Here is a 27,046-nt window from a genome sequence, read left to right on the forward strand (position 1 = left end):
GTTGTGAATGGTGCCCGTGAGAGTGCTGTGCCCTGGCTGCTGGTCCTGCCTGCTCAGCTACCTGGAAGAGAGGGATGGAGACAAAGAGGGAGCCCCTGGCCCTCTCATGAGCCTTCCAGGGCTTTACCGTCTTACTTGCCCCAATGTCCCATCTGAAGAAAGAACCACAATGCAGCACAACACAGATAATAAGGGATCAGTTTATGGGTAACAGTATCGGTCAGACTGAGAAAGTACCAGGCCTTTAGTGAGGAGCTATAGGCCTCAACAGACAAGAAAACAGAGGGACAGGGAAACAAAGCCAGATGGCTAAAAGAGGCCCAGGCAACTGTGCCTGGGCTCCAGATCCAGTTCTGCCCTAGGAATGTGGGAGGAAGAGGAAGAGCAAGACCCGCAGGTGCCTCAGTTCTTGTAAGGCCCCCTTCTCTTCAATCCTTCCTGTCCCTTACCAGCAGGCTGGGACTTTTCACAGGTGGTATATTTCCGGGGCTAGGAACAGTTGGTCTGGGGATGGGGAGCCAGTGGCCTGGGTGGTATGGGGTTAGCAGCAGCACTGGGGGGAATCTAGTCAGGCACCGCTCAGCAGGGCCCCTATGTCCAGGGCAGGCCCCCCACCCTGCCCACTACACCAACATGGTGCAATAAATAGTTTCAAGTAATAAGTCAGTGTCAGGCAGGAGAACTGGAGACTGCTGGGATAGGCAGGGGCTTAGGGAGAGAAGCTCCCAGCCACCCACCAAGTCCTCTCAGTGAGCTCCAGCTGTATCAAGTCCACTGTGTGCCACAGGAGTAGGGATGTGGCCCCATGTCTACGTGGGCACTCCCTGCAGGGGCTCAACCCCTCAGACCAGTGCCAAAGCCTGCTCAGTGGGGCAGAAACAGGGCAGCATAGCGCCCACAGCGTCCACGATGGCTGCCAGGTGCTCATCCTGTGCCTGGGGCCCACAGAGCTGCATGAAGTCTGCCAGGCGTAGCAAGTACTCGAGGTTGTGACCAGAGAAGCCGCGACAGGCCAGGATCTGAGTTGCAATGGCCTCTTCAGGCGCAGGGCCCAGGTAACCAGGATTTTGTGGGGTGGCCACATAAGCCAATGCCTTGAGTGGTTGGTCAGGGTTATCTTGGGGGTAGAAGGTGACTTCCTTGGTATCATAGCCACCAAGCACTGCCTCCCGCACGTTCAGGTACTTCAGGGCCTCGCTCACCTGCTCACCTTGAACCTGGTATGCCACACCCCAAGTGCAGCCCTAGGAGGAAACACGGACACCGGGGTCAGTCAAAACAGCTCCTGGCTGGTCCCACCTCAGGTCTGCGCTCTATAAGGCAAGTGGGCAGAGGACTGATGAGTCATCTAGTAGCAATACATCAAGCTCATTCTCCCTTTGTTAACAAGGGCTGACAAGGTGGTCTGCCCCAAGGCAGAAGAGGATTCCTACTCAGAGTGTAGCTTGAGAACCAGTGGTATCATCTGTACACTTAAGTCGAATGTGAGGAATTTAAGGCCCCACCCTGGTCCATTTAAATTGAAATCTGCATTTTAACAAGGTCCTCAGAGCGTTCTTGTGAAAAGCACTGAGCTAGACCACCCTTCCCCTCAGCCAGTGTGGCACCTAATCTAGCCTGCAGCCAAGGACACATAAGCTCTCTTAGACCCTCCATGCTAGGCCCTATGGGGTCTCTCTCTTGACTTGGACACTTACCTCATGATCTTCAAGTAGGGTCACCACACGGCCAGGCTGAGGAGAAAGGAAAGATTTTGAAAAAGATAAGTTAGGAATCAGCTCCGTCACCGGTACTAAAGGAAACCCTTATTAACACTGCTGGCCCAGGCCTCAGAGAACCCCACGCATCCAGGGGAAAGTGGAGAGAGTGATGCATGACTACAGGAGAAACAGACACATGGCAGTGGCCCAAACTGATAAATCAGAAACATTCATCAACATTGTGATCCACAGGATCACAGATTCCAGCCATCACAGTGATCTACTGGGCACAGAAATTTAAGCCACAAAGCCCAAGCACAGGTTTATACACTTCCCCCACCAGCACCGAGGCACCGGCTGCCCAGAGAACCCCAGGGCACTGGTGCCCACTACCCTGCCCCCAACTCCTGCATTCCCCTGAGCATAGTCAGATGCTCACCATCTTGTCGCTGCCCCGATGGAAGGTGTCTCCCTGCCAGAAGCGGCGGCTATAGCCGCGCACGAAACCCACACGGCTGTCACTGTAGGCGAAGTCGGGCCTCCACACGAGAGAGCCGTACCCGAAAATCCACAGGGCTTGGGGGTCACCGTCATCCCGGGGGTGCTGCACCGGTGACGAAGTGGGCGGCGAGGCGGGAGGAGTGTTCTGGGCTGTGGACTCCTGCTTCATGGTGCCGGGCACAGGGACGAGCCCGGCGGCCTCCGGGGCTGGTCTCCGGCGCGGGCACGGAAGGACCAACGGACGCGCACACCTGGCCTGGCACCGCTTGGTCGCTCCAGCTGCGCGGCCCCTTCGGAGGCGCCTTTTAAACCCTCCGGCCAGGAAGGCCCCCGCCCACCGCGCCAGCTGTCGCGGTGATTGGGGCGGGGCAAGTCCCCTTTTGACCAATCACCTTCGTGTTTTGCTTCCCGGTTAACCGCGCCGCCCTCTGAGTGGGTAACTGAGGGACCTGCCCTAGACCCAGCTCGCCCGCTGATTGGCTCGGTTCCACCTCTGTAGCAAATCTGGCAGGAGTGATGCAACCGCGGGGGAGGTTTTCCCAGCTCCGGCATGCAGCAAGGGCACCTCGGATTGCGTCAGGCGCCGGGCAGTGGGCACCGACGCGGGCACTGGTCGTCTCTCCGGCAGCCCCTCCTTGGCCTGGGCCCTTCAGCAACCAGGACCGGCGGGTCACAGGTGGGCGTCGCCTCAGCATCCCTGCGGGTGCACCTGGTCGGGTCACTGCCCCCAGTTAGCACGGACTCATTACCAGGGCCTGTGCAGGGCACGTCCCGCAGGAGCTCTATGGGAGGCGTAAGCGCCCGTCTCTGGGGCTCCTCCGCCTGGGAGCACGTCACGTACTCTAGAGAAGCAGTTGGAGACACCTTCTGCATTCCACACAGGTGCCTCACGCGGTTGGCCCGCGTGAGCAAATGGAGAAACTGAGTCACGGGGCTGGCAAGTGGTTCTGCAGAAGCTGCGAGGCTGAGTCAGGCCGGGCGCCGGGAACTTGCGGGCCTCACGTGAGGGGTACGCCCAGGGCCAGTTGTGGAACCCTCTGAGCCCAGGTACGCTTGGGGTGGAGCACTTGCAACCACCTATGTCACTTTGGTGGTGGTGTCCAGACCTGCGGAGAGAGGCCATAAAGACAGGCCTCTGTCCTTCTCTGCCCTGAGGCGAGAAGTTTAGTTCTGCTCAGACCTGAAACTTGTGCAACAATGATTGGGTTCCTCCTTAGGCACAGAAGTTCCAGGACCTTCCGTAAGCGGCAGGCAACGCAGCCAAATTGACGCTCCCAGACGACGGTGAGCAGCTACCGGCCTTCTCTCTTGGCTGTTGGCCTCCTGACCCACGGAGGGTCTGCAGGCTGTCTGGGTTGAGCCCCCTCAGCAGGGGCAAAAGGCTGCCCCTGGGGATGTCTCTGGCTGGAAAGGGGGAACAGAGGCAGCAGCAGACCTGCCCCGCCCCCACTCACCCCCCCCCCCCCAACTGCAGAACAGCCTCGGGGAAACTGCTAATGAGGTCCAGGGTGAGCCCTCTGGCAGGCGAAATGGGCAATATTGCTTCTCATTATATTCTTTTTTTTTTTTTTTTTTATATGAAGTTTATTGACAAATTGGTTTCCATACAACACCCAGTGCTCATCCCAAAAGGTGCCCTCCTCATTATATTCTAATTAGATGTTTGAACTAAAAATCACCTGCACACTTAAAGTAGTCATTCCAAAAGTGTTTAAGATACACACAAAAGTGTAAGTTGCACTTCAGTGTGTAGAGTATGAAGCTAGTTCTGTAAAAGCAAAATAAGTTACACATTAATATTTGTAAAAGAAGTAATCTGGAAGCATATACCTAAACTGTTAACAGAGCCTGTCACCAGAGAAGAACTTGCAATATTAAATGTAAATGTTTATGAAAAAGTTTGTTGGTGGTGGTAGCTGTTGTTTGTTTGTTTTGGTTTTGTCTCTTACAAGGAGCATGAATTACTTTTCCAATTGGAAAAAAAATACAGGCAAAATGGTTGTTTCTGGTCATTTCTTTCCCTCCGTTCTCCATGTTCACTCTCCCCTCTTCTGTACCCCCCATCCTGTCCCCTTTAGTCCATATGGCCGCCTCCTTTGCTACTAGCTTCTTAAGAAGAATATCCCCACCTCCTCTACCACCTTTCAGTAATGGGATAGGAGGCAGGAAACTGGTACCAACATATTCCTGGAAGCATCTAAATTTGCACAAACAGTGCTTTGAAACAGCAACTTAGTGATACAAATCAAAAGTCAAAATGTCCCTGGCCTTTGACCCAATACTTCCACTCCAGGAAATTATTCAAAATATGGGAAAAGTCATATGCCTAAAGATTTTTCAATGCATTGTTATTTATTATAGCAAAACAAAAAAAGAGAAACTACCTAAATATCCCAAAATAGCTAAACATTTAAGTAACTTATGGGATTACTCCGCGTAGTGGAGAACTACACACAAAGAGAATAACTTAAATATGTAGCAATAGATGATTAAATAAATTTGATATAGACATAAAATTAAAGCTCTGTGGTCATTAAAACAGATGTATGCCTATACTTACTGACATGGGAACCTATCTGTGATGTATGATTCAGGGAAAAAACAAGTTATAAAATAACATAACTGTTTTAAACTTAAAAAGTCTATAGTGTGTATTTGCATAGAAAAAAATCCAGAAGAACACATAAAAAGTTCAGTGATTACCTCTGAGTGGTAGGACTACATGAGATTTGCACTTTCTTTTTTATGCCAATTCAGATGGTCTGGGATTGTCTAAGAGAACATAAACCACTTCTATTTAGAAAAGAAAAAGTCAAAATAAAAATGCATTATGAGGGGCACCTGAGTGGCTCAGTCAGTTCTCACGGTTGTGAGTTCAAGCCCCACATTGGGCTCCGTGCTGGGTGTGAAGCCTACTTAAAAAAAAAATCCACTAGGAAAACAATGTAGTAAAAATGCCTAGGACTACATAGTCAGGCAAAAATGCATAATAACCATCACATGCACTATGATTAAAACTATTAAAACAATAACAAGATACATGAGGAAAAAGAGGGGGGCATCATATACTAGTGATGGATGTGTTGCAGGTGATTCTTTGTTTTTCAAGGCTTATGAAATGTAATTTTTAATAAAAGTTTAAAGGGTAGGTAAGGTTTTCTGGGGGCTAAGAGGCAGAGAGTATATTGGAATTACCTGGGGAACATTTTCAAGATCAGACCTCCTCCCAACAGAACAAAGCCAGCTGGTGAGGTCATCAGTAAGAACCACTTGCTCCGGGAAAGTTAGGCCCTTCCTCCTCTGTGCTTCCACAACCTCTTACCTCGCTTCTGTTCATCGGTCCCCTCGACCTCATGCTTATAACAGAAATCATTTATTGAATGCTTACCATGAGCTAGGTAGTTTGCTAAATGTTTTACATTCGTTCTAATTACAAACTTCTCCCCTACTTTGTGAGGGAAATATCATTTCACAGGTGAGCAAACTGAGCATAGGGAATTTAGGTAACCCACTCGTGGTGATGCCACAGCAAGGCAAGTTGTGGAGCCTAGATCTAAAGGCAGGCAGTCCCACCCCAGAGCCTCCTTGCTGGTAAGCTTTGCATATCCTGCTTTCTGAGAACCTGAGAGCTCCCTGAAAGCAGACTTCATCTTTTAAGCCCCCAGGGGACCCACACAGGACTGGCTCATGGAAGGTTCTCCATAAAAGTAGGTAGAAGAAGTGGAGCTTTTACTTTGAAAAGGCCAGGGCAGCCTGGGGTTCAGAGGAGGAGGAATCTTGCAAGACACAGGTTCAACCTTGACCTCTCAAAATAGGAATCCCCACAAAAGTTGGCCCAGGGGTCTTGGCCACCTTCCTGGGAACAAGTCTTGCCTGTTTCCATTCTTCACTTATCCTTGCCAACATGTGTCTCCTTCCCTTCCAGTGGGACACTCCCAGGCAGTAAATCATCCCACTCACCAGTGCCTCTGTAACATCTGCAAGCAGCCATCCCCACTTTCTTCTGAAAATCCCCTCAGGAAGGGGCTGCAGATGTCATACCCACAGAAGTACCAGCTCTTGAGAGGATCACCTCCACCTCGAAGAGTGGCACATGATTTGCACATGAGGCACCCATGATGGCTTCCTTTTTTAGTCCTTTCCCAACTTAATCTTTCCTTATTGTTCCCCTTGAGGCAATCACTTCTCATTTCCTTATAATCTGTTCCTACTCACTTCTTCCAGTCACTGCAATCAACTTCTGGTATCATTGGACACAATCATCTGAAACAAGGGAAGGATGTGTTTGGAAGCTGGGGGAATCATACTAATTTATTATGCTAACCGATGAGGTTACTTGATAAAGCTGCTGATCCCCAAGGGATGAAAACGCTTCCTAGACATGGGCTCTAAACCCAGCTTGCCCAGATTTGAGCCCAGCTCCATCATTTACCATCAGGCTCACTGTCTCTGGTTCTCAGTTTTCTCAACTGTGAAATGAGGAATAATAGTATCCACCTTGTAGGTTCTGATGAGGATTGAAAGAAATAAAACCTCAGGGGAACCTCGGTGGTTTAGTCGGTTAAGCATCTGACTGGCTCAGGTCATGTTTTCGCAGTTTGTGAGTTCCAGCCCCACATCCGGCTCTGTGCTGACAGCTCGGAACCTGGAGCCTCCTGCAGATTCTGTGTCTCCCTCTCACTCTGTCTCTCTCTCAAAAATAAACATAGAGAGAGAGAGAGAGAGAGAGAACACCTCAGCCAGCACCTGGCTCCTTATTTTTACTACAAACTATACACTTTCCATTTTATTCAGGATAGAGCCATAGTCTACTATTGTGATTTATAACAAGAAATATATATTTGGTCTTCATCCTGTTCCTGGCACAGAGCTTCTAAAAGCCTTGGAATTTCCTCAGTGATAAGAGAAAGGTGATAAACAAGCTCATATCAACCACACCTGAGTTTAGTTTATTTGTGTGGGGGGGGGACTTTTGGGAAGTCCCTAAGGATTGGGGGTGGGGGAAAGGGCTGGTTGCCAGGGAAACCAGCCATGTGATTAGAGGGTTGGAACTCTCAGCCCCAACTTCCATCCTCTGGGTAAGGGAGAGAAGGGCTAGAGACTGAGTTCAGTCACCTGTGGCCAATGATTTGATCAACCAATGATTCAATCAACCACACCTATGTAATGAAGCCTCCATAAAAACCCCAAAGGACAGGGGTGTGGCCAGCTTCTGGGTTGTTAAATTCACGGGGGTGCTAGAAGGATGGCCCACTGAAAGAGGACCTGAAAGCTCTGGGCCCCTTCCCGCCTACCTTGCCCTATGGGTCTCTTCCTTCTGGCTGCTCTTCAGTTATATCCGCTTACAATAAGCCAGTAATTTAGTCATCTGAGTTCTGTGATCCACTCCAGCAAATTAATCAAACCTAAAGAGGGAGTTGTGGGAACCTCTACCCTATCTATAGTGGTTAGAAGCACAAGTAACCTGGACTTTTCACTGGCATCTGAGGTGGAGGCAGTCTTGTGGGGCTGATGCCGTCACCAGGCAGATGGTGTCAGGACTAAGTTAAATTGCCGCATGTCCAGCTGGGGTGGCAGAATTGCTGGGTATGTGGAAAACCCCCAGGTCTGGTGTCAGAAGTGAAGTATGGTCATAGCAGAGTATTGAGAATAGATGAAAAGCACAGGAAGGGTTTGTTTTTCTTCACTCTACCTCTCGAGTCTGACACAGGTCAGAAGAATCGAGTAGGTCAGGAAAATGGTCATGGTATTGTTAATGATTCAATGGAGGAAACCTCCGGTTATCTCACCCTCCTGTCTTGCCATACAATTCACAGATTGTTCTAGCAAATAGGGTGCTAAAGGAGTGTTTTTAAAAGGCAGGATGGGTGACAGTCTGCCCCAAGCCCATTATTAATAGAACGGTTGCTTGAGCTGAGAGATTTTCTGTGCATGCTTGGAGGGGAGGGATGTTAAAATAAATGAGGGGCACCTGGGTGCCTCAGCTGGTTAAGCACTCGACTCTTGGTTTTGGGCTTAGGTCATGATCTCACAGTTCATGGGTTGGAGCCCTGCATCGGGCTCTGCAATGACAGCACAGGGCCTACTTGGGATTCTCTCTCCCTCTCTCTTTATCTCTCCCCTGCTGGTGCATGCACACATGCACCCACACTCTCTCTCTCAAAATAAACTTTAAAAGATAAATTGGGGCACCTGGGTGGCTCAGTCGGTTAAGCGTCCGACGGCTTAGGTCATGATCTCATGGTTTGTGGTCTCGAGCCCCACATTGGGCTCCATGCTGACAGCTCAGAGCCTGGAGCCTGCTTCGGATTCTGTATCTCCCTCTCTTTCTGCTCCTCCCCCACTCAAGCTCTCTCTCTTGCTGTCTCTCTCTCAAAAATAAACATTAAAAAATTTTAAAAATTTAATGAATAAAATAAATAATGCACAATCTATGAGGGGCTACACCTCCCACAGACTTCTGGGAGATAAGCGTGTCCTCACTTCCTTGGCCCATGTGCAAGGACATAGGTCCTGTCAACACTGGCAAAAGGATGGGAAGAAGGAATGGCTGAATCCCCCAATACAGTCTGCCTCAGGTGAGGGAGAAAAGACAGCTGTTGTGCTGGTTATGCCGGCTGGACCCAGGGCCAAGGGGGGAAGCTTACTTGGTTCCCTGTCTACAAAAGCCGGAACTGGAAGGATTCTCCCTTCCTGTGTCCTGACAGAAGGGTGCATGGGATAGTGGGAAAACCTGGCTCCACTTCTAGCTTCTAAGGAGGGAGGAAGACACAGCTGGTAGGGCACCCTGGTGTGGCCAGCGTTCCAATTACTCAGACCTCAGACCTCGGCGTAGACCACCTGGAAGGGGAGGGGCCAGGGCTCCAGCAGAGGGCTGGGATGGCTGAGACTCTTTCCTGATTCTGAGGAGTGAGGAAGGTGCCTTTTGTGGCAGCAGGAAGTGGCTGGATGCAGGGCTGAGGAGAATGGCAACGAGGAGCATGTCAGTGGAGTGGCAGGGATGCTGAGGAGGCCCATGGGACCAGAGCCGAATGTCAGACCCCGCAGAAATGCTACAGTGAGGTAAGACCTGGCTTAAGAGAATCTAGAAAAACAATCTTTGTGGAGAAGTATATGACTCAGGCCCACAGAGAGCCAAGAAAGTAAAGCCCCTTAAATGAGAGCAGCTGGGACACCATCCCCCATGAGCCTATTGCAAATGGGAAGGAGATTCTAGAAACTTTTAGATAGAGGAGGAAGCACAGAGTGAATGGAGTCACTGGTGGAGAGGATCCCGAACAGACTGGGCCTAAGAGGACGGGCCTGGCCTGATGTTTGCCAGGGTGGGCAAGGGACAGCAATTCTTGGACAAGCCAAGTGGCACGGGCAGTGCTAATGCCCATGGCTTGCTTTGCCTCCAAACTGAGCAAGGAAGCAGGAACACTAGAGACAGACAGGCTGGCCATGCCTGGCAGGGCTTTGGCTCTGCCCTGCAGGGGGTGCCATGACATAGGACAGGCTCCTGCCCAGAGCTGACTTGTGGCTAAATCCAGACTCTGGAGATGCTAGTTACCTTGTGTCTGCCGTAGCTTTGACTGTCTTTTTGGATCCTGCATTGTGGACTCAGAGGTCTTTGGGCATGAAGGGGAACAGGCTGAGCCCGCTCTTGGCCTGTTAGAAGGGTACAGTGCCCCAGAGGCCAGGGAAAAGGTGGCAAAAGACACTTGTGACAGATCTCCAAGGGAAAGAGGACTATTGAGGACTTGGGGTCCTGCCATCCCTTCCCAGAGCCATGGTCCCCTTTCCCCTATTCCCACATTAGAGGCTGACCTAAACAAGTAGTGTTCCTTGAAGACAGGGGCACGTCAGGAAGCAATGGTGGAGACAACCTGGGATCTCAGTCACCTCCTTGATCCTAAGGCTACTGCTGGGACTATCCAGCCAGCCTCCAAGCTCCTTTCTAGCCCACCACCCATCCTGTGGGCTGGGAGAGTAGAAGCTCCAGAAAATGGTTTGTTGGCATAAGCTTGAGAAGGATTAACCACCATTGGGGAACTCATTGTTGACGAATATTTTCATACACCAACTCATTCCAACCTCACAGTAATGTGCAAGAGGTATTAGCATCCCCTGAGAGGTTAGAGATAATTAACTGGATGGTTAGCCTCCTTGGGCAGAGACTATGTTTTATTGCCAATGACTGGCGTATAAAAGGTGCTCGATCAGTGTGGAAGGAATGCAGAAATAGATGGACCTGTGTCCCAGGTCACCTGGCAATGAGAAGTGTTGCTGCAAAGGAGCTTCAGTCTCCCAACTCAGACCCGGCGCCCTTTCCAGGGCTGAGGACTGAGGACTGGGAGGTGGTGGGGGGGAGCTGTTTGTATGCGAAAGAATCTCGCTTCTCTGGATACCCTGAGGCGTATTTCCGGGAGGCTTGCGCTGAGCTCTCTTCAGTTTACTCCCTCGGGGTGGGGGCCTGTAGAGAGCTCTGCGCCAAAGAGACAAAAACTGAACTCGTGGCCGCCGCCCCGTCCCCCGGCTAGTCTCGTCGGGCCCCAGGACTGAGAAGGGCTGACCCCGGACCCCCGGCGAGAGACTGCGGCCCCCAGCCGTGCGCAGCCCCGCCGGCCGCGCAGCGCCCTCTGGTGCCGGGCAGCGGGGACCCGGCAGTCCGGCCCGCTGGCCCGCCGGCGACACCCGCTTGCCGCGGCCCCGGCCCCGCGTGGGCTCCCAGGCCGGGGGCGGGATTAGGGGAGGCAGGAGGTGGAGACTAGCGGGTGGGGGCGTCTCCGAGAAACTCGCGGCCTTCGGCAGCTTCCCGGCCCGGGAAGTGAGCCGGGGTCGGGAGGCCGCAAACAGGAAGTCGGGCTGTAACAAAGAGCGCGGGGGGCGGGGAGCTGCGGGACCTCCGGGGCGCCCGGCGGCGGCGGCGGCTGCGGCAGGTGGAGTGCCGACACAGCGAGAGCGCCGCACCTGCATTTTCCGCCGCGCGGGGCTCCGGGTCTGCCGGGATACGGCTGGGCCAAGGGGCCGAACCGTGCGCCCTGGGCGCGGCCACCCGGGGAAGTCGCATCCTCTCCCCGGGAAGGGACAGTCACAGTTCCCTGAGTGAATCACTTCCATCCCCTTCCCGGAATGCGGCAGGCCACGTGGGACGGAGGGCTGGGTTCGCCGATCCTGCTTAGGAAGGGCTGGGAGAGATGCAGGGACAGGAGAGCCTTGTGTGTGGGTCCCCATCAGAGATGTAGCATCCATCCATTACTGCCTGAGTGTGATGGCCTTATCTAGCCTAGGATGGAGGGGGCGGATAGGAGCCACTGTCCTTTTATCCTACCCCTTAACCAGTCTGACCTTGGTGCTAAGGCAGGGGAGGGGGCCCTGGTTTAACAAGTAGGATAAAGGCATTCCTCCGGTCACAGCCTCTTACTGACTCATCTCCCCACAGAGAGATGCAGGTGGTTAGGAGCCAGTGGGCCCTGGAAAAGCAGCTGTCCCCAGAGCTGGAGGTCACCATGGGGCCAGATTAGCCTTTGGGCTGGGCACTGCCTCCAGCCTGTTAAGGAACCGCTGAACTCTGATTTCTCTTATGAAATACTCAGGCGAATGAAACGGGCATTTGCTAAACCATGGAGAGCATTTCCCAGTGGTCTGTTTGGCTTTGTTTCTGTCAAGCCTGGGACCTCTCCTGTATACCTGAAGACTCCATCAGGAAAGTCTTGTGTTACCTATGAGAAGGGGCTGGACCTTCAGGGCGTGACCTCCAGGCTAGGGATAGGAGGGCTTCTGCTGTGGCCTGTTCACACCCCAGCTGCTTGGCCCTGCTTCTTCTATGTCACTAGAAGTGGGGATACAGGTTGGAGCTGCTGAATCTGAACCTGTGCTTAGATCCCCTTTTTCCCCAGAAAGCCTATGTGGTGGGCTCTTCCGGCTCCCTGGCTAGGGTATCAGAGCCAATGAGTGGGTCTGGCTAGTCAGCTACCCTCCAAGGCTCTTTTCAGAGGGGCTGACTGCTGGTGAAGCTCAGCACAGCCTGGCTGTGTGGACGTGCAGGCTCGCGGGTGTCCTACCTGTCCCCCACATGGGAGCCTCGTCATCTGCCTTGTGTCCCAGCCCAGTTTCCCCAGCCCCCAGGGCCCGGGAGCTGCTTTCCTGTTTCATTTTGGGCAGGAAGAGTGAGGTCGTGTTGTTCTTCCCCCTGCTGCCGGCTCAGGCTGTGGGAACGGTTCCCTGAATGCTTTCCTGTTTGATACCCTGTGTGTGCAATGAGGGGAACAGGGAGCAAGAGTGAGGCTTGGAGCGTGTGGGTGAGTGTGGGTGAGCTGAGGTCCCTTGCTCCCAGGTCTCTGGCATAAGCTCCCAGGTCAGGGAGGTCGAGAGCCCACTGCAGGAGGGCACTGCACACACTTGGACTCCATGGGGAGCATCTGGTAGGCCTATGTTGCTTTACTGTGGACAGGCTGAGCTGGGAGCATCTGCTTGGCTTTTTGCCAGTAGCTCAATATTTTCGTCATTTATTCTCCATGCCGTATGCCTGTGGCTGTAGAGAGAGGACTGTGGCCCCCTTAGGGACCACCCCTAGGACCATCCTGTACCTTAGAGGAAGACAGACATGAAGTAGAGACTGAAACTCGCTCATTAGTGCCTCAGCCAGAGAAACCTGGTCCCAGGGAAGGCTACCTCCTCCTCCTCTCCCTGCAGTCTTCAATAAATTCCTGCGGCTCTGGGCGGACCAGGTGTCCAGACTGAGCACCCTTGCCCAGCTGCAAGGAGTGCAGACCTAAGGTAAGGCCAAGACCAGTGCCCTACTGGACTGAGAAAAGAGTATGTAGGTGCCAGTCCATCTAAAACCCTGTAAGGGCAGGAGAAAGGACCCAGATGTCATTATGGTTCAGAGACCCCATTGTCCAATAAGTGAATCCTTTTGAAAAGGGGAAAACAGGAATTTCCCCAAATTCCTGTATCTCCCAGGCTGACTAGGGAGCCCCACAACTTTCAGGCTTAAGGAAAGAAAGGAGGATAATTCAGGTCAGGGGGCATATCCCTCAAGTTATGGTGGAAGCACAGGGGGAAAGCCAGCAGGCGGGGAAGGCTGGCATAGGCCTGGGACTGGATGGTGAGACGGGGCTCTGCAAGGACTTGGAAGGAGCCCGCCAGGCCAAGCCCAAGTGCATGCACAGGTCCTGGGGGTTCTGGCAGGGCGGCCAGCAGCAATATGAGAAGGGGAGTTAGAGAGGATAGAGAGAGGATTCCCACTCTGCCATCACAAAGACAGGACCCAAGAAGTAATAAACTCCTGTACACATCTGTTCCATATTATAAATACACATTATATACAAAATAATGTTATAAAATGTAGAAAGGTCAGTGCTTCTGATTCTTAAATTATCGAAATACTAGACTCCAAAATAAACTACAAAAAAACAAAATAAAAACTCATATTATTGATTTCTGAAGATCGGCTTCAAGGGCGGTCTGGGGGCAGTAGTGGGTGTAGGCTCAAGGCTGTAGGAATGGTTTGAGGGACGAAAGGGCCTAGGCGGCAACAGCACCTCACTTCTCCCTCGCTAGAATTTCCAGCATCACTGCCCTGAGCTCCCCAGTTGGGCCTGGTGTCCCTGGCTGACAGATGGGGCATGCCCTCCACCTGTCTGCTCACAGGAACCCGGAGGCACGCAAGGCCGGAGGCTGTGGAAGCCAAGTGAGTCTTACCAACAGCCCTTCCCAGAGGGCCCTGGCCAGGGAGAAGCTGGAGCGGAGTTATGAGCAAGGCCCACATGCAGAGGTTGCAGGCACGGGGCAGAAAGTGCTCCTCCCGCTTCAGGCGCTCACCTCACCTGCAGGGCAACTCCTGCCAAGAGCCGCACCTGGTGGTATCCTGGCCCACAGATGGCCCTGCCCATACTGGCCTCCTCTCTCCTCTCTGATTTGGACCCAGCTGTCACCATGGAGCCTGGGCCAAAGGCACTTTTGGAAACACAGATGCCAGTGGAGGCCACAGCAGCTCCAGGCCCCAGGGGACCTCTCCAGGCCCCAGGGGCCCCAGCCTCTCCCTCTGGAACAGAGGCCAGATCCCCAGAGGAGCCCTCTGAAGGCCACAGCTGGCAGGGCAGGTCCCAGTGGCACCTCTCCTCTCTGTTCCCCTGGCTGGCACGGCCGCCAAGCTGATGCCAGACAGACACCCCAACGCGTGGAAGGGTACTGCGTCTCTTGGCAAGTTCACAGTCTGTCCAGGTCATGCCATTCCCTCTTCCTCCTGAGAGCAGCACGTTGCATATTAAGAAATGTCCCATCCAGGATGCAATGTAAACAATGCAGAAGGAAGATCCAGCTGCTGGGGCAAAGCTGGGATGTCCTGGGAAGGCTCCTGCCTTATACCTGGGGATCACGTGGAAAGTGGGGAGGTAGGTTACCCTGGAGCACTGGCACTGCCTCCAAGGCTACCCTGGGCCTCCCTGAGAGAAGCCACTCAGCCAGCTGGGGTAAAGAGAAGAAGGTGGGGCAGCCCTTCCCAGACTTCTGCCCTGATACATGCACTGCCTGGGAGCCTGTGTTCGTGAGGTGGGCCGGTGGAGGAAGCAGCAAGAAGGGGCAGGAAGGGCACACTCTCACCAACTGCTTGAAAGCAGTGCCGGGCAGCTGGCCAGGTGCCGTGGTTGCCCAGCCCAGCACTAACATAGCAAGAGGAGCTAGGCCCAGCTCCTGTTTCACACCCTCTGTGGCAACGAGGCCAGCCGGGACCCAAAAGCCACCGAACCTGGCCTGCCAAGGAGGGGTTCTGACCCACCCGGGGGTTGAAAGTAACCAGGCCTCTTTCCCATCCCCAAATGGCAGGTGGGGACACGCTGGAAGGGAAGGCGAGCCCAGCACTCACCTCTGTGGCAATGACACATTCGTTCCTCTCTTCTGATATCAAACACACAGACTGGTACATGGATTCCCTGGGGGAGCATATCGCTGATATCCGACACTCTGGCTTTTCACTGAGGGAACACAAGACAGGCCGGTGAGGGAGGGATGGGAGAGGGATGGGGGGGGGCAGATGGAGCGCTAACTTGGATGATGGAGAGCCAAAGGGCCCTGGCAGGGGTGGCTCTGAGAGGACACAGGGACCGAGGATGCCCAATGCTAGCCTGGGGGAGCAGTTAGGAACAGCCCCTTATGAGAGCCACAAGACCCCCAACCTTACCAAGGTCTCAGGCCTGAAAAAAGCCAGCACTGCCTCTACAGGCAAGCCATGCAGTGGAAAGATGAAGTCAGAAGAGACACAGTGTGGACATTTGACATTTGTGAATGAATGGATGAATGAATGCATGAGGAAGAGGCATGAAGGACCCCTGGCAGAAATCTTGTTGGAGGAGCTTTCTGTCAGTAGCAAAACTCCCTGTTTGTTTAAAAGCAGTCAGAGGCCTGGTGCCAGCCTTCTGCCTGCCCTGGGGAGCCCAGGGAGTACCATGCAGGGCTCTGTGGCCAGGCCCCGGGCCTCCAGGCGCTGCTCACCTGTGTAACCTCAGTGGCGCCTTCTCCCCTAAGCTCTTATCACTGTGGGAATACTTCCCCGCCATGGTCCCTCGCCCCAGAGGCCCCGGGGCCAGATTATAGTCCAGTGTGTGGTTCTGTTGTTTGCCACAGTTGGACTTGTCCAGGCCACAGTCCACTTCCAGCTCCTTCTTCTGGTTTGTGTTCTTGAGCTGGGCTGCAGGGATCAGGTTGTCCTTCTGGAAGTCTGACAAGTTGTTCATGGCCTCCCTGCCACCATCATCAGGCCGCCGAAGTCGCAGCTGCCGCACTGCCACTGCCACCATGCCCAGCAACACCAGCACCACCACCAGTCCCACGCCCAGAGAGACAGCCACCCAGGGGAAGCTGGGTGGCATGCTCATAGGGAACTCGCAGCGGCTGCCCACAAAGCCATAGGGACAGTTGCAGACGAAGCTGTCCCGGGAGAGGCCAGGGTAGCAGGTGGCCCCATTGAAGCAGGGTCCTGAGATACAGGCGTCACCAGGAATAGGCACCTCGCAGCGCCGGCCAGAGAAACCAGCAGGGCAGGTGCACATGAGCCCATTCTCTAGATCATGGCAAGTGCCGCCGTGGGCACAAGGGCTGCGGGCACAGTCGCTGATGGGGAGTTCACAGTGGAGGCCTGTGAATCCAGGACGGCAGCGGCACATGCGGTTCGGACCACGGTTCACGCACTGGCCCCCTGTGGGTATATATGGGGCACAAGTCAGCAATCACCTTGGAACCCCCCTGGTGCAGTGGGTAAGTGCCCTACCCCAGATCCCACTACAAAGAGCACTGTACCAAGGGTCAGGAGACCTGGGCTTGAGGGTGCCTCTGGCTCTGTATGCCTCAGTGAACTCATGTATAAAAACTACTGGCATCTTACAGAGCTTCACAGTAGAATCGAACAGGTATGCTTGGGTTTGAATCTCAGCTGTCTCCCTCAAGCTGAAGGGAACCTGGCACCTGTTGCTTTGCCTTATTCTAAGCCTCAGTTTCCTCACTTGTTAAATTAAAGTGTAATGCTATCCCCTCCATAGGAGATCTCTGAGGGCTAGGTAGAATGACACATGAAGGGAGGCGCACATGCCTACTATATAGTAAATGCTCAAATAAATAAATGTAATTATCAGTTAATAGAATTAACACAGTGATTAGCTAGAGAACAGACTTCATCTCAGCCCTTCCAACTCCTCTCCAGCTCCTGAGGCTTCTCTCCTGCATGGAGCTATCTGCCTGCCTCACAGAAGGTCACCAGGAGGCCAAGGAGACAAAGATAACCAGCATGACTTGCACCCCTAAAAGATGCTGAAGATTTTATTTTTAAAATTTTTTTAAGATTTGATTTTTAAGTAATCTCTACACCCAACACCGGGCTCAAACTCAGATCAAACTTGCCCCAAGAAGCTGAGCATTTCAGATGTCTTGTGCCATGCCAGGTTCCAAATGGCCACGGGGCAAGGTGACACCTTCAATAGTAGGGCCCTGACTGTGCCAGCCTGCCTCTAGGAGGGACACAAGATCTCACATGTCCCTCTCCCGAGCCCAGGACTTCCTGGGGAGGGCCAGAGGCCACCCAGAGCCAGGAGAGGGCTCTGATGTGAGGATAAGAAGTGAAGCAGGGTACCCATCACTCCTCCTCCTAAAGCTTGCACCCACTGCCCACCTGCTCCTCTTCCAAAGCCACCCAGATGATTACATAGGCTCTTCACTGTCCAGAGCAGGTTGGGACCATCTCAGCCTGCCTAGAGGGACAGACCCGGCCTCACTCCTCTCTTGACCCTCCCTCACCAGAAGGCGCTCTTAGTCCTAAGACTGGCCCACTAGGTTAGCAAGGCAATAAGACTCACCATTAGCACATGGGTTGCTGGTACACCTGTCCACCTTCTTCTCACAGTTGGAGCCCATGAAGTTGGGGGGGCATTCACAGGCATAGCTGGCCCCCTGGTTACGCTCCCGGCAAGAGCCCCCATTGAAGCAGGGTGAGTCTGCACAGCTCAAAGTGCTGTGTTCACAGTGCAAGCCATAGTAGCCCGGGGGACACAGGCAGCGGTAGCCATCCTCCTGGTCCTGGAGAGAGACCAAAAAGGGGCAAAAGTCACACCTTGGGGGGTAAGGATGCTAGGCGCTAGACCCCACCTGCCTACAATGTCTGCCCATGGCTGCACGTCCACTGGCCGCCTGGGGTAGGCATGCCTGGGCACTGCCTGGCCAGATCACCGCCAGCCTGAGGCTCACCTTACAGCTGCCTCCATTGCGACAAGGGTTGCTATCACACTCGCTGAGCTCCAGTTCACAGTCCACGCCAGTGTAGCCTGGGCGACAGGTGCAGGTGTAGCTCCGCTGCCCACTGTTGGAACACGTTGCCCCATTCTTGCATGGAGAGTGGTGGGTGCAGTAATTGAGATCTGTGGAGGCAGGAACCAGCCAGCTGAGGAGGGCTGTAGAATGCCCCCTACCTCCAGGCTCCATGTAGTGCAGGTTCACTGTGGGTGTTTGGCCCAGAGGCTTCAACTCAAAGTTGTCCTGACCCAACTACCCTCCCTCCTCCTCCAGTCATGTACGTCAAGGCACCTTGAACCGCATCTGACTGGTGCAAGCAGCCAAAGTTGAAAAAAACCACAGATGGGACAATTGCCTGCTAGGAAGCTTACAACCACTGGCCACCAGGGTAGAATGAAGAGAAGGAAGAGGAGTGGATGGCAAGGCCACATGTTGAGGGGGAAGTCAGAAAAGGTTTCAGGGAGGAGGGGCAGCTGAGATTCACCCGGAAGGAGGGATAAAATTTTAAAAGGTAGAAATGGTAGAGAGGGGCCAAGGCCACTGTAAGTAGCGGCCAGGTATTTTAAAAAGGGAAATGTGTTACGAGAGTATTTTGAAATATAAGTGTTTGTTTTCTTATTTGAGAAGGACAGGGAGGGAGCAAATGTAGAGCAAATATAGAGACTGTAAGGGCTATGTTTACATATGATGAGTATATGACCGTGTCACCTGGGAGCAAATGTGGGAAGAGGAAAGAGAATGGGCAGGAACCAGGTGTGTATGTGTGTTTGGGGTAGGGGAGAGGAGGGAGAAAGCAACACACACACACACACACACACACACACACACACACACACACACACAGAATACAGGGGCTGAATTCCAAGCCCCTTATTGCCAGCAAGTCAGAGCCTAGACAAGTTCTTTCTATCCTGGCAAGCCCCCTGCCCACCCCTCCCAAGCCTGGTGCTGGTGTCTCCATGGAAGCAGCCACCCTATTTGACCCTGAAAATGGGAGACACATGCTGCAGCTGGCTACCAGGATGAAGGAGAAGAGGCTCCCTCCCCCCCCCACCCCACGGTTGGGGCTGGCAGACTCCTGTACAGCCAGAAGAGTGACCAGCCGCCCTCCCCAAACCCAGAACTTGACTGTGGGCTCAGGCAGCTGCCTGGCAAGTGCAAATGGGGAAGAACAAGGGAGGCTGTTTCTGCCCACAGCAAGAAGTCGGTTAGATGTCACTCCGCCCAGAGGCGCAGCTCACCCACAGCCTCGGGGCAGCTGGTGGGCACACCCCACCAGACAGCTGTTTGAGGGAGAGCTGCTCAAACAGGGCTGGCAGGTAAGCAAACACTTAGGGGGTTAATAGGTAACTACAAGGTAGAAAGAGGAACTAAGCCCAGCATCCCTCCTCCTTGGCCTTGCTGGAATTTGAGTGCAACTTCCAGGCTGCCAACTTGTCATCCTCTGGGCTTCACCAGCCACCCTGCCTCCCCAGCACCTGAGCAAGAAGGACCCACAATCTCATTCTAGGCCAATTGTCAGGATCCTTAAAAGTCCCAAACTCCTTAAAGGATACTGGGAAAGCCAAGTCAGTGGTGGCCACGTAAGAATTGTGACACTTCTGGTTCCCACCCCGTGCCATCTCTCTCATGCCCTCTGCATCTCTCTTTGCCCTGACTCACCTTGGTCACAGAATAGGCCCCCCCAGCCCTCATCACAGGTGCATTGCCAGGGGATGCTGCAGGTGCCATGGCGACAGCCATTGTGGGGGATGCACTCGTTGCACAGGCGTCCCTGCCAGCCTGGGCGGCAGCTGTTGAGCAAAAAGAAAAGCTGACCATGAGGTGAGGGCTTGGCCAGGAGACAGTTCCCTCCTCACTTCTTCCTGTCCCCTACTCACATGCATTCTGCTGGCTTGCTGCAGTAACCATTCTGTTCATGACAGCCAGAAAGACAGACAGCTGAGGAAAGAAAACAGAGCTGGATGAGGGTGGAATTCCAAGGACTCTGAAGCCCGACTCTCCCTCTCCTGGCCCTGGGGCTGCCCCCCAGCTCTACTGGGCTCACTTCCCACTCCTGGCCTCCCAGAGGAGCCATGGGGGCATAAAGGGAAACAATGGCACAGGGAAGGAGAATCCAAGCTGGATGGAATGCAGTAACAGGGTCATTTGGACTCTGGCAAGATGGGGAGGAGCACTAAGAAGAGAGAGGTCAGAGTCCACACCTGTCCTAAGCATCCCCACCTGTTCCTGAGGCCCAGCTAGTGGGCAGCCCAGACCTGCTCAGTGAGGGACGTAGGCTGTGGCCGGAGAGAGGCCACTGGGTTTGCTCCAGGGACCCCCCCCCCCCCCACACACACACCAGGTAGACAGGAGCTTGGCTGCTTACGCTGTTCGCAGTACTCCCCAGTCCAGCCGGGTAGGCAGGACAGGCTGCCATCTGGCTGGCACACGTAGTGGCCGAAGTGGTCATTACGCTTCTTGCACAGGCGTGAGCAGCTGTCCCCATAGTAGTTGTCACTGCAGATGACCCGGTAAGAGTAGCGCAGCCTCGTGGGAGGGCTGGTCTGCTCGTCCAATAACCAGTTCTTGCCCACAGCTAGGGAGCCCTGGATGGCGATCTTGCTGATAAGCGCGTCTGGTGGCAAGGCCTCTGAAGGGGCAGAGGGCCAGGTCAAGGAAGGGCAGCCAGTCCCTGAGAGTGCCAGCAACTGCTGGATCAAACCAACAGTCCAGATGATCCCCACCTGCCAGCAAGCACAGGCCAGAGGAACCCAAGCGACCCACTGCTTAGCTTCTAGGTGTGTGTGTGTGTGTGTGTGTGTGTGTGTGTGTGTGCGTGCGTGTGCGTGTGTGCGTGCGCACGAGCGGGTGGGCGCTGAATGCCTGATACCATTCAAAAAAGGGACAATAGAAGCGTGTTAAGATATCCCAGTGTTCTGGAGGCAGACAGACCAAGAAAGAGGAAAAGAGGTCAAAATGAGGAAGGAAAAAAAGAGAGAAAGAAAGAAAAAGGAAAAAGAAAAGAAAGCCAGGCTGGAAGGACACTGTGAGCAAGGGGTCCTCTGGTGCCCATTCAAGGGTTCTGTCCTCAGAGATGGGTAATGCTGTTCTTTTTCCTTTTCAAAGTGAGAATTGTTGTGCTGCTGAAATATCCTTTTCCTCTGTGTCAGAACAACATCCCAAAGCCATTATTCCCTTTCCAAAGGAGCGGAATTCGCAAAAGGTGTAAAATACAGGAAGGGGCCCGTCAGCGGCGCTGGCAGCTTCGGCCTTTCTCACCGCCGTGCTCCCCGCGTTCCCACGCCAAAAATAACCCGCAGGAAACGCAATTGTGCTCAGAGTCCAGGCAGCGGGCGGAATCCGAGCATCCAGCGCGGGGCGCAGTTCCAGGCTGAGCTTAGCGTCCTGCCCCCCCCCCCCCACCTTCACCCCGCACTTCCCCCGCCTTTTACAGGTTAACTCTTTCGGCGCTGCGCTGTGTCGCCCCCCTGTGGCGGCACAGCGAGCTACTCACCTGGCCTCAGGTCGTCTCCTGGCGCGTGCCAAGCTTCGATGATGAGTGAGAAGGTACCCTGGAGGCCAAAGGAGGGGGCGGGGGAAGACAGAGAGCGAGATGAGCAAGGGGGGAGATGGGGGTGCCTTGCGGCAGCGGGTTTAATTAATCTAATTGCAGGATACAGTTACGGCTCCCGGGTCAACATAACGTGTCTGCGCGCCGCATCGCGGGACCAGGGAATATGAGAGGAGAACCCTGAGTGGGACAAGAGCTAGGAGATAGGGGAATGTTAGCGAGTCATTCGAAGGTGGGAAACGCGCCGGGGTAGTAGGTAATAAAAATCATCCCAAGAGTTGGGAGAAGAGAGGCCTTAGAACTGGGAAGAGGGCTCTGGTGAGAGCTTTCCTGAGGATGAGGTCCCAGGAGAGAGTCGGAAGAAAGTATCAAAAGAGAGAGCCCTTTGTTTTTTGTTTTGTTTAGTTGGAAGCGAGGAAATCTGGGGAGAGGGCTTTGGGCCCAGGGAGCCCCCTTCACGTCTTTCATGACCTCTCAGTGCTCCCAGGCTGTGCTCACCGGCCAGGTGAAATTGAAAGGGAGTTGAAGAGGGTTGCGTCCCCCGCCGCTACTATCGTCCCCGACGGCGAAGGAGTTGGTGCCCAACACAGGCGTCGAGACGCTGCCAAAGGTGCAGGGCCCGGGCGAGACGACCGCCTGGAAGTGCTTAAGGCAGACGCGGAAGAAGGTCCTGCAGCCGGGTTCGCACGGCCGCCCGCTAGCCAGTACGCCGCGCTCGTTGGCAAACTCCTGCAGCTGCAGCTGGAAGACTCCGGAGCCGGCTGCGCGCTATTGCACAGAGACCGAGGGAAGGAAGAAGGGGAGCGGTCAGCTCGGCAGACGCCCGGGGCTCAGGCTCAGGGAGCGGCGGGAGGGGGTGGAGGGGGCGCGGGACGTTACCTGCTGCCAAAGTGTCACCAGCAGCAGTAGCGCCCAGCTAAAGGCGCTACGGGACGCGGCTGCCATCCCCTGGAGCGTCGCTCTCTCCCCGCGCCCGCCCTGTAGCTGGCTTCGTTTGGGACGCCGCTTTCCCGCGCGTCTATCCGCCAGAGGGGTCCCTGAGAAGCCAGGCTCTTCTGGGGCTTTCCTCCCGCTTCGCCTTCTCGCTAGCTCTGCTCCAGCTGCGGCGGTAGGTAATCCAGGTGAGGGCGGCTGGGCGGTGGCCGGACTGAGGACGTGTCCTCGGGCTAATCCTGGGGCTGCAAGCGGGCTAGTGCCCGGGTACAGCGCACTGAGGCGGTTCGAGCTGCGGCTCTTGGCCTCGTGTTTCCAGCTTGCGCTCTGAGCCGCTACTGAAACCTGCGCGCTCGGGAGCCTTCCTTATATATATTGGCTCCTCTCTTCGCCGCCTGTCACTCAGAACCCATGGTCACTCTCCCCTCCCCTCCGGGCCTCCAGCGCTACAGCCCCAGCACGGCCTGGAGGGGGCCTCCGCCCCCGCCATCCCCCGTCTCCGTCAGCCAAACACAGGTCCCCGCCCCTCAGTGGCGCTCTCAGCCCCTAGGTCCCCTAAGTCTGCGTGTGCCAAAGTGACCAGTTCTCCGCGACCAAGGGGTTACGGGTCGAGACCCCGGCGATGGGAGGAGGGGGAGGGCCTGGGGGAATGGGGCGGGAGGTGAGAGAGTGGTTCCCGGATGGTCTTGGAGGCGGAGACACTGGGGAGTCCCGGTAGGCGGTCTGTCAGCAGCCGGCGCTAGTTACCTTCAGCCTTTGAGCAGGTAAAAGAAACAAGCTCGCAAAGCGAAAATAGCACGGAAGGACTGGGATCTTCTGCTTCCCGGAGCTTCGGAAGCTGTAGTCTCCTCGGCCCGCAATCTGTGAGCGCCCACCCACCTCGCGTCCCCAGCGCAGCAGGGAAGCCAGCGGACGCTTTAACCTCTCAGTGACCACACTGGCCAAGGCGAGGGACTTGAGTCTAAGACTGTGGGGCTCTCAGGGGCTCCCACCCTCCACCTGGTAGGCGTCTCCCTCCCTACTTGCGGGGGGCGTGTCCAGCGCGTGCCTTCTCCCTTCTGCCCACAGCCTGGGTTCCACTGGTGCCAGCCCCTAGACGCGTGGTCCGGGAGATGAGGGAAGGGGGCGTGGTCCCCGAGGTCTGAGAAGGGGGGGGCGCGTCCTCAGCTGTATGGTAATGAGAGTCTGACCCCGCCTCCAGCGCCTCGCCTCACCTGGGTTCTGCTTCAATTCCACTGCCCACCGTCTCCCCCCACCCCAGCAGCCCCAAGCCCCTTCCCGCGTCCTGTCGCTCCTTTGGGGCAGGGTGGAACTCCCCCGGCTCCAGCGTTGGCTCAAGCCACTGGAGAGTCCTGGTGAGGGGCTGAGGTCGGGCAGACCCGGGTCCTCTCCTCATAGGGGCAAGATGCAGAGTGGAACTGAAAGCGCGCGGACTAATTTGAGTTTCAGGCGGCTTCACCCGTCTCGCCTTCGCGGCTCCCTTGGGTGGCCCCACTTCTCCGAGCGGCGGCAGTGCAGCTGCTTTCCCGGAACCCGGCATGATCCCCGGAGGCCTTAGACCGGGGAGAGCCGCCTTCTCCCAGTCTCGGGGGTGCTGGGGATCTCTCTCTCTCTCTCTCTCTCTCTGCGACGCTGAGGGCAGCGGGGGCCCGGTGGCTTCAGCTGTCAGCCCGCCCGCACAGCGATGGCTGTCGTCTAGCGATAAGATCGGCGCGGGGGTGGGGGTGGGGGAGGGGAGAGGCGGTGGGCAGGGACGCGGCGCGGGCCCGGGGGGAAGGCCGTGGGGGGGGGGGAGGTACGGCAGTGGAGCACAACAGCTGCCTATGCCTCGCACGGTCTGATTTTTTTGAGTTGTGGGTGGTGTTGGAGGATTGGGGGGAAGGATGAGAAACAAGAGGTTGGGAGCGTGGGTTGGGGGAGGGGCGAGATGAGGAGATGGGCTCCGGGGTCCCCCACGCACGGCCACCCCTCCCAGCCACCATCTGGCGCGAGCGGGTTGGCGTGGGGAACCGAGGTGGGGCGGGGGGCCGGCAGATGGGCCCAGGCTGCGCTCCAGAGTTAATGTAGGTTATGGGCAGGCGGAGTCCCCAGGCCCGAGGGAGGGGGAGCCCAGGGCTTGCCTCCCAGCGATCCTGACAAGTGGGTTCCCCACCCTCTCTCCACCCATACTCTATGATCCCTAGACCTGCCTAGGATGCCAAAGAGTGTTCCTCGCTCTCCTCTGAGCTGGCATCCATCCCTGCCTAGTTCTGTCCGCTTCCACCTCCAAATCCTAGCCTAGGAGTTCAGAAGAACTCACTCCTTTTCTGACTCTGGCGCTTGTCTGACCCTCAAGAGACACATCCAGCCCTATGGGATGCATCTTGCTCAATACTGGTAGATCTGGAACCCCTGTTACACATCCTGACTAATGTGCCCCAAAGCACTTTGCAAATAGTCAAGGACCAAACAGAGGTATTATTATCCTCAGGGATGCAAAATGCAAGAGATCCCAGAGACCTAGAAATCCTCTTTGAGGAGGAAAGGGTTAAATTCTCCTCATCATCAAAAGGCATTTATGAAGCATCTATTTGCCACTTGGGCACTGTCCCAAAAGTTCATTATCCTGCTAAGATGCCACCCTTGGCCCTGAAAAGCCACCAGTGCTCCAGTCTGCTGGAGTCCCTCTTTGCCCACATTTGCTGAGCAAGAAAGGGTCCTGCTGCAGGCCCAGAACTGAAATGCAAACATCCACAGCTGGGACTCCTCTCTTTTTCTCCCACTCCAGACCAGAAGAACCCAGCATGTGTCCTGGGGGCCACCAGGAGCAGGAGGCCGTGAGGCCATCGGAGGCTGCAAATCACATGGAGTTGGACCCACCTGGGTGTCTACTGCCCCTGCCCCTATGCTGATGCTTGGCATGGGTGCAAGCCTCAACTGACCTAGGCTCCCCTGGACTGACTGTGGACCTTCTAAAAGTCCACCGGCCCTCATCTGGACTCGCGCTGACAACGTCAGGAGCCGGAGCAGGGTTCAGTCCTGGCATCGTGCAAGGCCCACAGCCTCCCCTGCAGGGCACTTCTGCTTCTGTTACCCTCTCCTTTGGCTGCTGCACACAGCCCCCCAGCAGGCACCACCCGCACCTGGGACTTTGAAGCGCCAAGGTTGCCTTCCAGCCATGCCCCTAAGCTGACCCCGGGTTTTCGGGGTACAACAGGGGCTGTATAGAGCCTCTGGACCCCTCCCCCACTAGGTAGCCTTGCTCCCCCGCAGCCCCCGAGCCAAGAGCGCAGCTCCGAGGCTTCCAGCGTCTTTTCGCCCTCCCCCTACTCCCGTTCTCCGCCGGGCAAACTGCGCCCAGGTAGGAGCACGGCTGAGGCCTGGCCACAGAGCCCGCTGGGCAGGCCAGGGGCGGGGGAGCGGGCCTGGTTTGGGCGGGGCGCTTAAGCCTTGAGGGGCGCCGCTGCGGTCGCAGCAGAGAAGGGGCCACGTGCAGGGAGCCGCGGCCGGGGAGCTGCACAGAAGGCGGGGAGATTTGCAAACTGTTGCTGCCACATGGCTGCTCCTTTCGATCCATTCACATTGAAATGAGGCCGGCGCGTGCCTCATCTGCCGCAGGGCGCTGCCACGCGTCAGCCCGGCCCGCCGCGTGCCAACTGGGGCAGTGGGGCTGGCAGGGCCTGCCAGCCGTGGGGGCGCAGCCCGAGCCCTGAGGCCAGGAGGGGGGAGGGGAAGGGAACCGAGTTATCCTAGCCGCTCAGGCGCCGCAGTTTTTCGCGGACCTTGGCCCTGCAATTGGGATCGAGGCGACGAGAAAGGCCCGGGACGGACGGGTTTCGGAGGGGGGCCAGGATCGATGCCGCCGCTCCCCGCAGATGCGCCCCGGCAGCGCTACTCTCCATCTGCCGCTGCTCGCACCTGCCGGTCAATAAATCGATTTTACAATTTAATGCAGCAGCTTCCCGCCCGCCTGGGACAGATGCCGCCGCAGAACCACCTCCGCCCTCACCCCTCCCCTCGAGGGGCGCCAGCGGTTAGGGCAGGGATTCCCGCTCGGCAGGCGGTGCCCCGCGGGGCCTCCTTCACCTTTCTCAAGTCCCTACAAGGAACTGCGCAGGGTCTTTCCCGCGGAACAGAGTGGGTTTCCCATAGGACAGGCCTGAGGCTGATGGAGGAGAAAAGATGATGACATAGCGGTGGCCTTGAGGACTCATTTGGGGGCTTCATGGGGGAACAGGATGCAGTGGCTGATGACAAGATGTGAGAGCCCCTGTAAGGAGAAAGGGGTAGGACCTGGGGCGTGGACGTCGAGAGACACTGAGTTCTGAAGCCTCTCCATGATAGCCATGCGGGGAGGGCTGAGCTGGAATGGGGGCCTCTCCCCAGCGCCCGCTCTGGCTGAGTCTGGTGAATAAGCATAACATGGACCTGGTTTTTGGCACTTCTCAACCATGTGATCTTGGGGCTTGTAATTTATTTTATTTTATTTTAATTTAATTTAATTTAATTTAATTTTTTAATGTTTATTTTATTTTTGAGAGGGAGGGAGGGGGGAGAGAGAGAGAGGGAGAGAGAGAGAGAGCCGGGGAGGGACAGAGAGAAAGGCAGACACAGAATC

At 55.4% G+C, this 27,046-nt stretch overlaps 2 protein-coding genes across 2 annotated transcripts; both read right to left on the reverse strand.

The window, feature by feature from the left end:
* Positions 1-201: 201 nt before the first annotated feature.
* On the reverse strand, positions 202-2,442 carry CHAC1 (ChaC glutathione specific gamma-glutamylcyclotransferase 1). Its single transcript, XM_047074504.1, has 3 exons — positions 2,140-2,442; positions 1,698-1,733; positions 202-1,244 (listed from the first exon to the last, which is right to left on the reverse strand). Exons 1-3 carry the CDS (start codon positions 2,368-2,370, stop codon positions 843-845), a joined length of 669 nt encoding a protein of 222 aa, XP_046930460.1. The 5' UTR covers positions 2,371-2,442; the 3' UTR covers positions 202-842.
* Positions 2,443-9,020: 6,578 nt separating this feature from the next.
* On the reverse strand, positions 9,021-22,461 carry DLL4 (delta like canonical Notch ligand 4). The gene is made up of 13 exons (XM_047074660.1): positions 22,396-22,461; positions 22,015-22,284; positions 21,460-21,517; positions 20,332-20,595; positions 19,844-19,904; positions 19,626-19,756; positions 17,919-18,088; positions 17,531-17,750; positions 15,678-16,380; positions 15,052-15,160; positions 14,015-14,341; positions 10,592-11,183; positions 9,021-9,157 (listed from the first exon to the last, which is right to left on the reverse strand). Exons 1-13 carry the CDS (start codon positions 22,459-22,461, stop codon positions 9,021-9,023), a joined length of 3,108 nt encoding a protein of 1,035 aa, XP_046930616.1.
* Between the last annotated feature and the right edge of the window lie 4,585 nt (positions 22,462-27,046).

This window comes from Lynx rufus, unplaced genomic scaffold (genome assembly GCF_022079265.1).
Source record: "Lynx rufus isolate CCGP_SWC_20201006 ecotype Redwood Valley unplaced genomic scaffold, mLynRuf1.p SCAF_13, whole genome shotgun sequence".
NCBI classification, from domain to species: Eukaryota; Metazoa; Chordata; class Mammalia; order Carnivora; family Felidae; genus Lynx; species Lynx rufus.